At 42.9% G+C, this 18049-nt stretch overlaps 1 protein-coding gene across 4 annotated transcripts in view; it reads right to left on the bottom strand.

Moving 5' to 3' along the window:
* The window catches only part of PSD3 (pleckstrin and Sec7 domain containing 3), a 142198-nt gene that overhangs the window by 65348 nt on the left and 58801 nt on the right, over positions 1-18049 (bottom strand). For 3 of the 4 annotated variants that reach the window (XM_083882987.1, XM_083882986.1, XM_083882985.1), the window contains exon 10: positions 3164-3207. In XM_083882987.1, coding sequence (XP_083739113.1) covers positions 3164-3207 — 44 coding nt within the window. Of the gene's footprint in view, positions 1-3163; positions 3208-13489; positions 13910-18049 lie in introns of those variants that run through there. The other variant, XM_083882988.1, reaches the window with a different exon arrangement.

Here is an 18049-nt window from a genome sequence, read left to right as displayed (position 1 = left end):
CCAAGTGATTCTCCTGAAAACTACACTGTTCTGCTGAGAGGAGGCTTTTGGGACACAACTGGCTCAAATGCAGATGTTTGGCTTTAGCAATTTTGTAAGCAGTGCTTTGGGAGTTCATATATTAATTCTAGATCACATATTTTAAGATCATTTTTTTATTCCTATTACCTTCAAAAGTAAACGGACACAGTATTATAAACAAAAGAAAACAATAATGGCCGCCATGGCATTTCCATGTAGACATCATGCAAATAAAACATATTTAGTTCTGACACCTTTGTAATCAAATGGATTTTTCTTTTTCAGCTTAAAGCTGACAACGATCACTGTGAAAGCCAAAGAATGAGTAACACCTAAAAACCTTGGGATATAGCATTATACACAGTGAAGGGATGTTAGGAGGCCAGGCAATCTATCTCTTTTCCTTTATGGGTGGTTCTTCTCTTCCTAACCCATTCCAGACAAAACAACCAGTTCACAAAAACCTCAAATGAAAGTGTTTCTTTAGTTTATCCAGGCAGACCTGTGCCTTGGTTTAAATTGATAGAAAGCATTATTAAAGGTTGATTACGGATTTCCCTTGTTTCAAATTTTAGTCCATCCACAACGGACATGAAGAACAGTTCACACCTTCAAGGCTTGCAGTGTGGAGCAGAAGTGTGCTTTCAGTATCCCACATTCACCAGTTCAGTGTAAATTCCAGGTCAGATCTCTTTATTTTACAGACTATGGTATATGATTCACTTTTAACTTTGTGGAGAACTTGAACCAGGCACTACTGCAGAAGAAGAGCTGTAATGCAATTCCCTCTTCAGAGCTGTACTCATCCTTTCCTGTTCAAAAAGGATAAATGAACACTCCCACTGAAAGTCTCTGGAGAACATCTGCTGATTAAGGCGTCACTTCTTGTGATTACAAAATTGAAGTCAATGGTAGCCTTTTCTTTGCGTGGGCTTTGGACCAGACTATAATTCTACTGGAAATGTACTGCAAACTGTTTAAGATGGTAACACACCTAGCTCACAACTAGTAAGATAAGGATTGGATAGCAGTCTTTCCCAATCAAATGTTTCACCATTGCCCTTTCCTGCCTATGGACGTACTGATAGCCATTAATCCACTAAAGAATGTACTTCCAGAGCACCTCCTAAACCTGTGCTTAGCTCATGAGTGTCTTAGATCCTCAAAGGATTTCTGACTGGAAGAAAGGCATTCCTTCAAAATGCCAACATTGTAGGAGAGCTTATACTGGAGTTTGCAGTTCCATCTTCACCTTTGCCATACCACCCACTTCTTACCCTCCCAAGTGCATCAGGGGAGCAAAGGAATGATCTTTGAAAGGGAGAGAGGATTTTCTTTGGTCCCATCCAAACAAAACTCATCAGGTCTCCTTCCCATTCAGTTTCCTCTGCAGATCACAACAGCAGAGCAAAAGAGTAATATGCCTCCTCCCTACAGCTAAGGCAGCCCAGGGCTTCTTGGGGTTATCACTTTATACCAACCACACATCTCTATAAAAATGAAGAGAAATATCTTCACACTCCCTTTTTCCAGCCAGTACTCTCAGCTCTAAAGGTACTGACTATACTCAGAATGAGCTTTGTTTCTAATCCTGGAAATTAATTGTAGCATCAGTCCTAGCTACATGTCAGTCTCAGACTGGAGCAGACAATTGGCACCTTTGAGCATTCTCCTGTAAGAAGGTAGCTTTATATCTACCCAAACCCTTACTTAAGAAGGGTTTATTCCTCTTCCAGACTGCTTGGAATTTTCCCCCAAACAAAGGACATGGACTAGACTATACAAATGCCAAAGCAGTTACCATGTATACAGGACTAAGATCTCATGAATCACCTTGACTGAGGTTCACAGGAGCAGAGCCAGTTCCCACCTGGAGGCTGCCCAAGTGTATTAGACATGGTATGGTCTCTTGGCAAGAGCTGGAGGAAAATTCTGACATTGAGAAAGTCATATAACGGATTCTGCTGGTTCTAAAGTACCTGTGACAGTGTCTGGCAAACAGCTTCGGTGTGACATGTAAGATTCACACAGCGTGTTCCAGGTCCAAGAAACAGTCTGTAAAAATGTCTCCCACCATGACTTTTAATGCTCATCAGAGATGGCACTTCTTACTGATTCCCATTAATAGCACAACTTCTTTACTATTCTGACATCACCTAACACATTCCTGAACTGGAACAGCAATGCCACTTGGAACCAGCTGTCCTTGTGAGGCTACACACCCTGACAAGAAATTTGTTTGCAGATCATGAACGTGAAACAATGAAGATCAGAAGCCACTGGGCCTGCAAGATCTATGGAAGTTGCAAGAACTTCCAGCACAAGAGCTGCAGGAGCCTGCATTCCAGACATGCATTGCTCCCAAGAAGGTGAGGTTTCAGATATGTAAATATATGCAGGGAAATAGCTTTATATAGCTAAAATATATAAAATACATAATTTTCCTATTTTATACCAAAATCCACTGTGGCAAGTGGCAAAATGAAAAGGAGGCATTTCTACCCTTTCTTGTCATAACTAGACCATGTGAAACCTAAGCACAGAGAAATGTCAGTTTAACACAATCAGAAACTGAAGTTTTTTTGTCCACAGCATTTACATAGTTAACAAGTGTCAGCTTGTCAAAATCAACGAAGGATAGGAGGGAGTGATATCAGACTTTGTCCAATTTATCATCTTACACATTAGATTGTTGTCAAGTTATCCATAGTTAATCAGGAGACAAACCAAGACAATAAACCAACAGCAGGAAACTCAATCCAAGAAGTGTGTTTCTATTCAGCGGTTCTGACACAATAAACAGAAAGATAAAGGGAGACGTCAACTTCTATTTTATTTATGCAGTCATAGAACAACAGAGGATTTAATTTCTCTCTTTTCAGGCTGAAGTTTCCTACTAAATGAATGTCCTCTTTCCTTACAAATGCAGTTGGCTCCTATCATTAACAACTCCTCTTGCTGGAGAAACAGATGAGGCTATATTGCCAGGTCATTCATTAGCAAAAAAGCAAACTCATTATGTACTCTGGCTATCTTCTACAGGCTTTGGAGCCCACACAGACAGTGACAAAGGACATATAAACAGATTACTATACAGATACTATTGTTAAACTTCTAGTTTCTATAATAAAAGTATACTTACACTGCCCATTCCAACTTCTCATTCTTGATAGAATTGTAGAGGGCCTGCAAAGGGAGAGAAATGAGATGGAATTATTGTTTGACCCATCCTACACATATATTAATATGTTTAAGAAAGATATCCAGCTAGTATCTGCAAACAAGCGGTCTCTGATCAAGAAAGTCCCGTACCTACAATGTGACAATCTTCAGCAGAATTTTCAGCTAAGAAAAAAAATACTGAGTGCATGTTTTGAGATTACAGTAATTTCTTCAAGCAAGTTTTCTGGGGTTTGTGGTTTGTGCCTTTTTAAGAACACAGAATCATGGAATAGCCATGAAAGAGACCTTAAGACCATATAATTCCAACACTCCTGCCACGGGCAGAAACAACTTTCACTAGGTCAGGTTCCTCAGAGCCCCGTCCAACCTGGCTTTGAACATTCCAGGGATGGGCATCTACAACTTTAAGCAACCTGTTCTAGTGTCTCATCATGTTCATAGTAAAGAATTTCTTCCTAACGCTTAGTCTAAACCTATTCTATTTCAGTTTGAAGCCATCGCCCATTGTCCTTTCCTTACATGCACTTGTAAAATGTACTTGCAGGCTGCCTTCAGGGACTGGAAGACCACAATTAGGTCACCCTCTAGCCTTCTCTTCTCCAGCCTGAAAAATCCCAGTTCTCTCAGGCTGTCTTCATAAGAAATGTGGTCAATCAACCTGACTACCTTGGTGTCCCTGTTCTGAACTCACTCCAACAGTTCCATGTCCTTCCTGTGCCGGGACCACAGAGCTGGGTGCAGGGTTCCAGCTGGGGTCTCACCAGAGCAGAGCAGAGAGGCAGAATCCCCTCCCTCCCCTGCTGCCCACCCTGCTCTGGATGCAGCCCAGGACACGTTTGGCTTTCTGGGCTGGGAGTGCCCATGGCTGGGTCATGTCCAGCCTCTCACCCACCAGCACCCCCAAAGTCCTTCTCCCCAGGCCTGCTCTCCATCTGTTCATTCCCCAGCCTGTGCTGATAACAGAGGTTGCTCTGAGCCAGGTACAGAACCCTACACTTGGTCTTGTAAAACCTCCTGAGATTCCCATGCACCCATTTTTCTATCTTGTCCAGGTCACTCTGGATGCCATCTCATCCTTCAGCTGGGTGTCATCTGCAGATTTGCTGAGGGTGCATCTGATCCCTTCATCCATGTCATTAATGAAGACATTAAATAGCAGTGATTCCCATATGAACCTGAGGGACATATCACTGATGGGACTTGTCACTGATGTCTATCAGGACACTGAGCCATCAACCACTACCTTCTGGATGCAACCATCCAACCACTTTCTTATCCATCTAACAGGCCATGCATAAAATCCGTCTCTCTGCAATTTAGATACAGGCATGTTGTGAGGAACTCTGTTAAAGGCTTTACAGAAATCCAGATAAATCAGATGTGTAACCCTTCCCTTGTCCACTAACATGGTCACTCCATCATTCAAGGCCACTGGGTTGGTCAGGCAGGACTTGCCCTTGGTGAAGCTGTGCTGGCTGTCTTGAATCACCTCCCTGTTCTCCATGTGCCTTAGCACAGCTTCTAGGAGGATCTGTACCATGATATGCCCAGGCACATGGTGAGGCTGGGAGATCCTTCTTTCTACCCTTTTAGAAGACAGGTACAACGTTTCCCCTCTTCCAGTCACCTGGGACTCCACCATGCAATGGTGAATTCACCACCAAGGTGATTTTATGAATGCCATGGAGAGTGGCTTGACAACTACATCAGCCAAGTCTCTCAGGACTCTGGGATACTTCTCACTGTTCTAATAGACTTAGGTACATTCTAGCTCTTCAGGTGGTCATGAACCTAAACTTTACTGAAGTTTGCAAAAGCCACAAGACTATGGCCTTGAAATTCAAGGTTCAGTCCTATTCCTGACACTCAGTGACGCCTTTTTGTCAATTACTTTAATGGGGACTTCAAGATTTCACTGTATGGGCCAATCCATGAAAATTTGCCAGAATAGCTACCCAAAGTGCCTGAGCGTCAAAGACACCTGAATGCTTTCCCAGTCACACACCTAAACAAAAACATAAACATATTCAGTTTCTAAGTGCAAAACAGAAAATGAATGTTTAGCAACTTTTGTTCTTGAAGATCATGATCTTGGACTGTTGTCCACTAACACCATTCCTCTTTCAATTGATAGGAAAGGTGCCCAGTAGGTTTGACACCAAAGGTAGCAGTTCTAGTTTTGATACAAACCTGTAAAGAAAAGGGTCTGAAGCCTGAATTAAGAGTGGGTGAGTATCAGACAGCTGGGACAGATTTTTTTTGAAAGTACATGTATCATTTGGATAAGTATGTTTTATTTCAGCCCTCCAGGAGCTAATATACACAATGGTTAAACACCTAGTATTACTACAAGCTAATGGCGTTCTTCAAACAGGTCACTCGAGTGAAGTATTTTGGTATGGAATGTCCCTGATTCTCACATGTATAATGCGCATTTGTAATTCACCTTATATACATAGCTAGATTTACTCCCTCTGGCACATAACTCCTACACAGCCTCAAAATATGTTAAAGTGTAGAAGAACTGTTGATGCACATGATTAGCAAAAAGTAGCACATTGAGTATGAACAAGCCTGAAAATCACATACTATAATAACTATGACATAATGCTCAACAGAAACAGTAACATTTAGACAGCTTTAATGCTGACCCAAACCAAAAATAATTTGGAAACCGGAGAATTGAAATTAGTCTTGTGCATATGCCACAGCTGAATTCACATGAGCAATACCATGAGCATATCCCACTCTTCATCCTGTCATCCACTGGCTCCCTTCTGAATCTCGAAGTCTTATTTGAAGATCCTTACTACCAGCTCTGTAGAAATCAGGCTTAACTAAATCATACATAAGTAGGTCAGACATTATGGTGGTATAATTCACCTCATGCTGATGCTACACAGGCAAACTCTTGGTCACAGCGTTCCAAGAAAGTAGCTTTCTCAGAACAATACAACGATATGAACACAAGGAATAATCATGCCTCATCCTACTGACATTGAGCTAGCAAAGAGAGGGCCTCGCCACTAACTGAGTTTCACTTTGTCATTTAGAGAAATACGATGAAGTATTTCCAAGTCTGGAGTTTTCACTATTTCTACAGAACCTATCATCTCTGAAGTTGTATAAGGAGCTCTGAACCAAAGGCAAACAGCCACAAGTAAATGGATGGGCATTTCTGGCATTTTGTAGGCACTTGCTTAATTTTCATGTGAAAGCTATCAAGAGATTTTAAGACCACTCTGCAGAAAGAAAGCAAAAGAAAGAGTTATTATTTCTCCTGCCAGTTCAGCAGAATTAGACACAGCTCCATTTCTGTACACAAACCAATTCTGATTGGTACTGGTTCCTGCACTCACCGAGCATTTCTTACATGATTTGGCCAAAGGCCCCATCTTATTCTTCAACTTGTTCTTTTCTTTCTCCTATGACTAAAATATTCTTTTACATTTTGAGCCAGAAAATTACATCCAAATACAAAGTGAAGAGGCTGCATTCTTCCTCCAGTTGCGTCTCCAGTTTTTCAGTAGTAGTATTTTTTTCCTCATCTACCTGAATGAGTTTTAGAAACAGGAAAAACCTGACTTGAGGAAACACATTTGTTGCTCTCTGGCCCAAATGCCTACAAAATTGGGTCAAAACCTTTAAAAATTAACACCTGCCCTGTGCAGGTTTTTATGAGATTTCACTGCTAAGCACATCTCTAGGGATCACTGCAGCCAAAGAACAGAATACACAAAAGCAGCAGTCCAGATTGGTGCAGGGATAACAGATGTCCCCGGCTTTTGCCTTGTGAGAAGAGGGCTTGTTTGTCCCAACCTTTACTAATGAGCCAGACATTGTCTTCCTTCTTTAGGGAATAACAGACACCAACCTAGCCATAGGGCACACATTTGACCAAGGACATTGTGTTCCCCACAGACCATCAAACAGAGCCTGTCAAAAAGTTTCTGGTATTTATGAAACAAGAAGAAAAGTGTAGAGACTATGCACGGCCTGGGCAAGAGTATACAAAGCATGTCCTGTGTGTGTACCAGGCATGTTCACTGAGACCTCAACAAGCAGACCTCCCCAGGGATGCAAATACATAAGTATTCATGTGTATCCCCCCAGCCTACCTCTCTGACAGAGACTGCCGTGAGGCTGCGCACTTGCTGCTGGACTAATCAGCCTTTCAGAGCTGCTTTATGTCACCTCTCCAAAACAATTTATACTTTAACATTTTCCTGATGTCTACTTGGGTTCTCATATGTTCCAGAGAAGCAAAATTTTCTCCTGCCATGTTTTGCAACCAGAAGCATGTGTGTACAACACAGCACCTGCTCTCTGATTTACTTCATGGCTATTCCCCAAGGCCCTGATTCATACAGCAGCTCTTTTCAATAGACATTTCTCCAGAGTATGACAAATCAAACAAACTTGGAGACAAGCACTTAAATGCTTCACTGAATTGCAACAAAGCTCATCAGAAATTATGGCATGGTCATGATTTTCATTGTACTTAGCTAGCTGCAAGGACAGGTTTTATTAACTCGTATTTTCTCTCTGGGAAATAAAAAAGAAAAAAAAAAGAAAAAAAGAAAAAAAGCTCTCATTTAAAGCAGTCTTACAGATTGACATCAACCACCAGCTCCTACCTGCTAACCTGGGAAGTGTTTGGTAAATTTGGTATGTAAGCCAGAAAACAAGAAGCTGAACCACAGCAGTGAATGACAGAATGAATATTGCATAGGTGTCACCTTCCAAGATGGACTGTAACCAGTCAGAAAGTGGAAAGACTTTCTATCTCTTTTGTCACCCAAGGCTACCCTAGACAGGATCCAAACTGCCAGACACCAACTACTCAGTAGTGTCTGAGTTCAATGCTTTGACTTTTTATCCTTATTACCCAGAACACAAAGACCTACTCCTCAGAGCTTTACAGCTTCCGCCTTTCTGGTAAGAGTTGGTCTCTAGGTTCACCACACCACAAGCCCTGCACAGCTTGATGTGTAAGCTCCTTGGAGAAACAAATGCAATTTTGAAGGCAGAATAAAAGAAATTGACTGCTGCATAAAGCAGAACAGTAGGCAAAATCCTAGGTAATTTCCTTGTTTTAACTCCCGTGCTGTTTCCCACAGCTCCAATCTGACCCCTAGAAGTCTGCAGTGTAAAAAAAAAAGTGAGATTTGTTATGTGTTTGCAGGATTTGGTTGTAATTGTTCATAAACTAGGCAAGAAACACTTTGCTTTTGAAATGGAAGGCTTTAACTCTAAAAAATCTGCTGAATTCCACCCTCGTTTCCCCTTTGGTAAGCAAGTAGGTACGCAAAAACCACAGATTTTCAGAAGCTCTCACTAGTTGGTACTTCTATTCCAACCGGCAAGAAAAGCCAAACTATGGAGAGAATGCTTCTGAAAACTCCTGTTTATTTTACAAAGCTACCAAGGGAAAAACTGTAATTCACCACCCTCACCCTCCTCAAAATCTTGTCACATGCATGAACTGCTGGACCCATTTAAAGAGGCTGCTCTTGTCACCTGCCAGCTGCCAGTGATGCTGTGAGTCAGCCTTTGCATGCAGAAACAGTGCACAAAAGAAAGGCAGAAACAGTGCACAAAAGAAAGGCACAACCAGGTGTGTACGCAGGGACAAAGACATAGCAAATTATCCAGACACTGGGAGTAGTAAATAATCTAAGTTACAAGTAGGCATAGGGCCCCCAAAGCCTGGCCAACAGGGTGCAAGATGCCCAGAGCACTGTACAATTCCTCCCCTCAAAGAGAACATAGGGCCAGCTCTTGAAGCAAGCTACTGACTTTCTGTTTGCACTAGCCCATGCAGAAAAGCCTGCCAAGAGGGAAAGGAAGGCACCACACATTTTTTACACCTGCTCCACGCATAGCAGAGGAGCCAGAAACACCTGCTGTGAGGCAGCAAATAGGCAAAACCAAAACTAAGTTCATAGAGACAATAAAGATGACCCAGACTGTCTTTTCCAGTTCCTGTTTCCCATGGTCTTTGCTTGCACCCAGTTCTTCCCTGATTTTTGGAGTCATTGTTGGAGGAATGATCATCTGATCATTTCAGAGGATTGCCTGGGTGGCTTTTGATGCCCCCAGGATAGGGATGCATGTGTGCTCTGACCCAGGCCCTTGCCACACTGTCCTCCTACCACTGCTGGAAGCAGCCCTGCCTTGATATACTTCTTCCCCTCTAGCTGATAATGGCATGGTTGACTCCAAGAAGCAAAGAAGTCCCAGATACACATCTGGGCAAAGACACACTCTGTCTTTCCAGTCACAGCACCTCCCCCAGTCATTCAGCACCTGTCGATTGGCTTTGCCCTTTGGAGCTGAGCTGTCATCAGCATCAGCTCTGGCTCTTGCCATATGTGCTTTAACGGAGGGAGAAAAAACAACTGAAGTAGCAGAACTCTACAAAAACAAAAGAGGTTACAGAGGCGACAGACATCACAGGTGTCTGCATGGAGTCCTAATAGGTGTTTGTGTCCTCATCCTTTGGACCAGGGCGTAGCTCTGTATCATTGCCTTCTGCAAGGTCTGGATGAGAAGCAACATGTTGCTATACACTACTCATAGCTTGCTGTTTAGGTGACTGCCTGAAGGCTGGCCCTCACTCAGAATACAGATCTATACTACTCCACCACCTGCTATTTGCCACCCTCCCTCAAAACCCAGATCTTGACATTTTCTCCCGTCCTCATGTACGGATCTGCAACACCTGGCAAGGGGAGGATAAAGATTCTGATCACTGAGTGCCTGTAGCTCGTTGCCAGATTCAAAGCCCACACGTCCTTGATTTCTCATGCATCTTCCCCCATTCTGGTGGGGATGCAGTAAGGATGCCAGATTAGTACCCCAAGAAGCCTGTGCATTAGTGCATGGCATCTCATGTCTGCTGATACTGCTCTCAATTTTAAATTCCACTGGTTTGTACAACAAACGTTATTCTAACAAGCCAGCATACATTATTCATAAAACAGCACAGAGCTGTTCAGCAGCATATGGAACTGATGAATGTTGTTTTGCTGTAGGAGGAGATAGGGTTGATAGGAATGTTTTAGGGGGAAGGAAAGGAGATCATTTCACCCAGGGAATTTCAAGTGCGTCACCAACTGGAGGAGAATGTTTCTGAGAGAAACTCCTCTGTTAAAAATCTGGAGGGGGAGGGGGGAGGAAGAAAAAAAGGAAAGAAAGATTGTGCCAGATATATCATCATAAAACAGAAAAGGATGGTTAGCTGTGGCTCCTGAGAGCCAAGACATTAATGCCACACAAGAAATGTGTCCTCTGTATTCATACACACAGCTTGTTAGAAAAGATTTTTTTCTGTTCTTGCTGAATTGTTTAATCAGTGTTATTATAAAGACAGATACTGAATTATTACAGAAAAACAGAGAAAAGGTTAGATAAGTACTTCTTGATAGTGGAGCATCTACACAGTCTATTTTAAACCGTTTTATTGGCCCTGTGCATTTGCAGGCAGGACAGGCACAAGTACCTGGCAATTCAGACCCTGGCTTCAGAAAAGAAGTCTGTCAGAAAAAGAGACTACTGAGCATGCTGGGTCACATGGATGATCCTAAGATCTTTTGACTCACCTTGCATGCAGTCTGGACTTGAGCCTGCCCTCCAGAGAACAATGGTACAGAATTCACAGTATCCTTTTCACAGGTTCTCCTGCTGGTCTAAAGCTGCGGAACCTGCCTATAATACACACTCAGGATGCATCCCCCTAGTGAAGCCTGTCCACACAGAGGCACTACCTGATGTGTGTCAAAGAGATGAAACACACTTGGGCTACCTAGCTTCTCTGACACTCACAGCAGGCAGACCTCATCTGCAGGCACCATGCTGGTGCTTTCTTCATACTAACTAAAGCCTGAGGATACATAATACTCTCTAGCTTACCAAAATAGGCTGAGTCACGTTAGTGAAAAGTAAAAGAGATAGAGTATGTATGTTTCTGAGGCACAAACAGTTTATATCTATCTCCTGTCCAAAGTCAGCTGAAGCAATCACAGAAACAGGTCTTGAACATTGCAATCACTTTATATAGGGAGCAGATAAAATACAAGGCAGGCCAGACACAAAGAGGGAGACATACCCACAGAAATATGAAGAGGACAAGTCTACAAAACAAACCTCACTTAATACTGAGGAAATCTATGTGGCATCAGTGTCCAGAAAAGCTAGCCTAGAATTGAAGACATTTCCTGAGAAGTAATGCACGAACATACATGCACAGTTACACCGATAAAAAGAGCTCCTTTGCCACACTACAGATTAATAACATCCAGGTTCTTCCACCAACACAACAGTATCAAAGATCCATAGCTCAATTATAAATCAGTTCTCTAAATCAGTGATGTCTTAACAAAATATATGGGCAGACAAAGATCAGAAGGGGGAACAGAGAGATGGAAAGAGCAGAACTGTCCAAAATCACAAGACCAATCACTTGCAGAGCTGCTTATCAACCAGGCAGGCACCACTAAAGGGAATGCAGGGATCTTCTCAGCCCTCCCTAACACAGCTTTTACACATCTTAGATGTCCTACAGATACAAAACCCTTTGTTTGAAATAAAGAAACAGCACAAGAAACTGAAACAAAGCTACAGTGTTTTTCCCAGCCTATTGAGATAGGCAGGAAAAGAAGTAGATCTCTCAAACAACAACCTACAGCACTTAGAAGGAAGAAATATGAATTCCACAGAGGAATGAACACAAAGCTTTCATTACTGCAGTAGTTAGCTAATTGTGTCAGACACCATTCCTGGGAGGAAGTCCCAGCCCTGAGGACACTACACCAAGCATATATAGTGGACACAAAGCCCAGGAGAGGGAATATATAGAGATTAAGTAATTCATCCAATGTCAAAAGACTTGAGTTTTTACCATATGCAGAAGAGTTTTCATGTATAAATCCTCCCTCCAAATACTCTGCAATTATTACCATGCTTAGGGTGAAAGTGTTCACTAGAGCAAGGTCCTAGAGCAGGCTGCAAGATGCAGCCTTTACTTTTGTATTTTATGGAGAAGCACATACTGCATCAGCAACACCCTGAAAATGATGGCCATGCTATTTCTCTGCCCCAACTCAACAATACACTGTTTCTCAAATATGTTTTATAAGGTCCTGAAAACAGAGGCTCATTAACTTGAACTGAAAAAAATACATTTATGTCTGGTTGCAGTACCCTGTGATTTAAGTTACACAGCTCAGGCTCTGAAATGCCATACAACCTGTAAGCTAACAGTTCTGCTAGGAACTACTGTGCAGCACTGAGATCTTTTCAGCACAGCAGAGGAGGTTTCTCATAGAACAGACAGGAGATTTAGGGAAGGGACACTACAGGAAGATCCATGCGTGTGCCTGCTTCACATGCACATGGATTCACAACACAATTAAATGCTTGGCTGATGCTTTGAAATATTGATTCAGAACACCTTTGCAAGTGGTTGTATCTTTTAATCCCAAGGTCAAAATCAACTGGCAATCAGAATGAAATTAGAGGCAAATTTGCATCACTGCATGAAGTTCATCCAATCCTTGGAGACATGGAGCACCTTTGAGAGGGAGACAGCTCTTAAAGCACTTGCCAGGAGTTCCTGGGTGCCTCTCAGTTATTATGTGGGAGAGAGGGATGAGGAAAAAAAAAAGACACTGCATGAAGGGGGTTGTTTGTTTCAGAGCTGAATAACTGGGCTGGGCTGGCTGAGGAGATGCTGCACATAGTTAGTGTAGCAGCTGAGAACAGCCTGTGCTACCAACCATTACAATACACTAATGTATTCCTACAAATGCACAAACAATGCCTTCCTAATAAATACTTGACAGTAATATTCAATCATGCATACAATTGAGACAATATTTTCACCTCGCACCAACATCTACTAAACCACAGAGCTGTAGATAAGGAGTAAAAATTATTCTTCTACAGAAAACAATTCCCATTGAATCGATAATCCCAAGGACATCACCTGCCAACCCTGGCACGTTTCCCCAGCAGGGCTCCAACTAGCACTGCCACTAGCAAGTTTTCCCTGTTTACTATTGCACCAAGCTCAGTGCATTCAACTAAGACCCAATCATTATAACACCAGAGCTCTTTCACCTTCAGTTCTCTCCTCAAATGCAGAGATTTTTTTCATGACCTGACAGCAATTCTATGATCACTGCAGATCATCCGGAGCTCAACTCCTGCAAAGCAAGGAGCTTTTCACAACACCAACCCCATGCCTAACCAAGCAAAATGCTACTAATATTTAGTCATTTACCTTGCTTTCTTTAGTAGAAAACTCAGAGGAATTGGAGATTTTCATAGATTTTGACCGATGAGACTGCCGCCAGAGAGATTCTTCTCGGGAGTATTTCACCGAACCTGTGGCTCTCACCCGGACTTTGCTGGTGCTCTGAACACTGTTAACTCCAATCATTTCCGAAAGTGAGTGTATGAGATTGGAAAGAAGAAAGCTAATGAAACTCCCTAATCCCCTGCAGAGGAACTGGAAAAGGTTATGACTGGAGAGCCCAGGCTCAAGCAATCAGTGTTTGCTTAAAGCACACTAAGCTGTTTTCTCCAGCATCTTCAGGCACAGTGTTTAGAGCCAGCCTGATTGTTCCAGGCATTGCTCACGTCACTGGACGGGAGAAAAAAAAAAGAAAAAGAAGAGGCTGATAGAAACTCCTCCCCTGCTCTGCTCCTCTCCCCTCTACAGCATCAACTCCCCCTTCATACACACACCAACAGTGAGAGGGAGAGAGGTGGAGAGAAAGATGCTGGAACAAATGCCAGCAGATCAAGCAAGATATTCATTTTCAGTTCACGCGGCCACACTTCCCTGCCTGCAGCAGACTGCCATTACTGCTCATTACTGCCTGCAATAACAAAGAATACTGCAAAGAGAGTCTTCAATCACCTGCCAGGCTTCTGGATGTGAAAAATACTGATGGATTCTCAAGGCACTGGAGAAATGAGTGAAAACCCACAGCACCAAAACAAAGTATTGGCAAGCCCCAGAGAAATAAAACAACAAATTTCCACAACTCTAAGTGTTTGTACTCATTAGCCAGAGTGCTCAGGATGCCTTCCCAAGGTGAAAGAGAGAGCAAGACCACTTTCACGCTCTAAAAGGGGCTTAGGAGAAAAGTGATGACTTTCCCAAAGTGATCAGTGAACACCAGCGGCAGAGTTGTGAACAAGCAGCTAGGGACTCATCTCCCCACTCAGCAGCCAGGAGAGCTGTGGTCATACCCCTACACAAGCAAACCGCATGCCCCAGTGGCTGACCCCACAAGTGATGCAGCTCCCAACTGGCATACTGTTTCTCCCTTGTGGCAAACCCATACAGCCTAGTGATGGGAGGGCCACTACCACTGCCAGAGGCATGGCTCCAACCCACAGGAGCCTGGCTCCTGAAGCCAGGCACACTCCCTGTGCCTGGAGCCATCTGCCTTCATGCAGGGGGCAAGGGAAGACTGATGCCAAAAGGAGCTAGTACTCTTACTGAGGGGAGGATACACTAAATACGGGAAAAGAGAGATGTTTACCTCAATGTTGCAAAAGGACCATAATTTCTGGCTCCTGGAGACCCAGAGTGCAGCAGACTGTGCATTGCCATGGCAACATGCTCCATCCAGTGTGAGAGAGAGAGAGAGACTGCTGTGCTCTACTCGGCTCAGCACAGGATCGTGACAGCTGCTGGCACACACTGGACAGGTGGAGCAGCTTGTGTGAGCAGCAAGGCAAAAGTGGACAATGGGGACACTGTCCTAAAACCCAGAAAAGGCAAACGGTTTGTGCAGAGGCTGCATGAGGAGTGGGAAGACTCTGCAGCAAGGCTAACACCGGGTTCAGCAACCTGCCCCATACCACCGTATTACCAGTCAGGGCAAAGACAGAAGCAGTGGTGCTCGGTTGTGGGAGGACACGAGGGCTATCATCCCACTCACACGAAGACACACAGGGAGCAAGTCTGTGCATGCAGACAGCAATGAGGCAGTGCTGCCTGGCATGCTGAGGTGAATGTACCATGCTGAGATACATCAGGCAGCCAAAAGCTGGGTGAAGAGGTTCCAGTCTACATTCACACCTGAGTCCCGTTCCATGTCTGCCAAGCCATGTGAAAGCAAAGTGAGAGTTTGCTTGCCCCATATCATGCAGCTAACAGCACCCAGGGGTAAATAAGATGCATATGAACTGAGTGGACTTTTCCCCCGTTACATCTTCCCAGTCTCTTGCAATCAGGAATTTACACCCTTACAGGGCAAATGGCTAGACAGCCACATGATGGTCCTAGGTGCACTTTTGCTCAAAAAAGATGCTGCTGCCTCCCCAGCATGCAGCAGCCTTTCTGATAACATTAAGCCTTTGCTCATGTTGCCCCCACGGACGCAACAAGGTGCATATCCTTCCCACAGACTGGAATAGGTGTGGACCCTGCTGAAGGACAATGGTCAGTGGAACAGGGAACAGGCTACATAAATACCAACACAAAAACTGTCCTGTGGGTGGGAAACTTCTGATTCCTCACAGATTCTGCCTCCATTCTGCTTGAGGCACAGATATTTTCTGTTCTGGCCAACAAGAAAAATACCTTTTCATTTCCACAATAGTCAGATCTAGCAAGCCCATTCCTACACATTGAGATCAAATCCCAAATATGCCCCTCTTTTACACAAAGCTGTCATTGCTAGAGGATAACTGCAAGGAACCTTCTTCTCTGGCAATAATCATGCTCTGAGTTACTTCTGCCACTTTGCAAAAAAGGTTTTATGTTACTTAACCCATGTGAAATTATCCACTGCTTGTGGGAAAGCTTTTCAAAGAAAATCTCTTCTTAGAGGAAATTTGCACTGCAGTCACACTGCTCTAGATGAGCTAAGCAGCAGGTCCTGACAGGTGCTACGTAAATGGCCACAAATCACTCTCTATCCTAGCAGCCCCCTGCCTAGCAGATTATTCTTGCTCTCAGACTTATAAGGCCAACTCCCCAAGCACCCTTAACCATCTGAAATAATTACACTCCCTAAATATCACACACAGACCTAGGCCAGTGTCAATTATACAGAGCAATTTTATTATTAAACACAAGCTAGACTGAATCAAAGCAATATTTCTCTTCTCTTGCCCACAGCACCATCACTGCTGCCTAATTACAGCAGTTCATCTAGCATTCTCTGAGCTGAAGTTAGCAGATCCTCAGGTAGGACAGGAACCTTACTTCAGAAAGGAAGAAGTCTGTTTCTGCAGCAGTCCAAAACTCCAAGGCTGACAGAATATTCTTTCTTCTTTGTTTTCTATTGAGTATGGAAAACACTTCTCAGCTCACACTCTCCCAAAGACAGCCTCCTGAGATCATGCATTTGAAATCTTAAATATCTTCAGATTGAAGATTCGGTCTAGATTTCATCAGTGTCCCTGATTTTCATCTGCAAGTGATAATAAAATCTTGTACTCCTGACTGAGCCAGTATTCCGTGTACACACTCACTGTTATTCTGCGGAAAGACCATGCTTCGACATTAGAGAAGACCCACCATTTTAGAAATTAGTATGCACACAGGATTGATTTATGTCTGTAACTGAGCAACAGGGATTTCTGAGGAAAAAGTGTTTTGTTAACATAAATAGAGGGATAGAAGAGAGGTTTTTAAAGAGGGACTGAAATAGCTGTGCATTATCAGAAAAATCAGAGCTGACCACACCCAGGGGACTCTCCAAGTGTGTCAAGAATTCAGGATCTCCCTCTTGTACAGAGGTCAGCAAAGAGGTGGTAGGAAAGGGGCAGAATGTAAATATTCGTTTTGTCAGTGACACCACTGTGGTGACCAAAAGGACTGTGACTCTATATAGAAACCTTCTCTATCAGTTCCTCTAAGGAACAAATCATAAACCAGTAGGAAAATTTTAAACTTTAAGTCAAAACAGATGCAGAAGCAGAAAACCAGTCTCTATTAGTCCTTCCATCTCATCCTTTTAAAACCATACAAAAGCTTTTCTCTTGTCACAAGGCACTATGTCAGACCCCGTCACCCATAAAGGAAATGGTCAGCTGTTCCAACTTACCCTGAAATAAGCTCCTTCCCATCTGTTCCTCCCACCAGTCAAGTTTCCTTGGGAGGCAAAATATACTCAGTCCTTGCTTGGTCTTCCTAACATCATTCAGCAAATCAACAACACAAGAAGAAAAACTGCAGAATTCAAAGTAATATTCAATATTGGTTTTGGGGTACAAACCTAAGGGCTACATTACTGTATCTAAAGAATTCCAATGTCCTCAAACTCAGTCACATTAGCATCATTTAAGCCTGATGTCAACAAACAACACAAGCTGACAAAATACATAAACACATGCATATTGAATGTATTGAAAATACACCCTCAAAAGCCAGTAACATATTTAAAAGCCAGCACAGAAAGGCAAAACTATTCAATGCTGCCATTAAAAGCTGTTTGTTAAATAAACAAAAATAAACAACATTAAATCTTTCCTTCATCTTTACTTCTTTTTTTTTTTCTTCCTTCTCCCCAAAACAGCAAGGAAGAGGAAAGTTAATTCTGACAGATAAGCTACTCTTACACAATGGCTACATAACTAGAGCTTAAAATTGAACAACAGTAAAATTCCTGTAATATTAAGATAACAATTTCTGAGGTCTCCTGACTAGGGGGAGCTGACAATCCAAGATTAAATCTAAATGTCTCCTGTGAACAGCAAAAATACTAGAGCCCCTCCATTTTTTCTACATGCACATTCAACAGGAATCCTAGCAGGGTAACAGCTGGAATGGTGGGAGAATGATGGATGACTGCATGAGGGCAACTGAACTATCTCT

Source organism: Zosterops lateralis (assembly GCF_965231275.1).
Source record: "Zosterops lateralis genome assembly, chromosome: Z".
NCBI classification, from domain to species: domain Eukaryota; kingdom Metazoa; phylum Chordata; class Aves; order Passeriformes; family Zosteropidae; genus Zosterops; species Zosterops lateralis.
The sequence above is the reverse complement of the archived record's forward strand: the minus strand, read 5'-3'. Positions and strand labels throughout refer to the sequence as shown.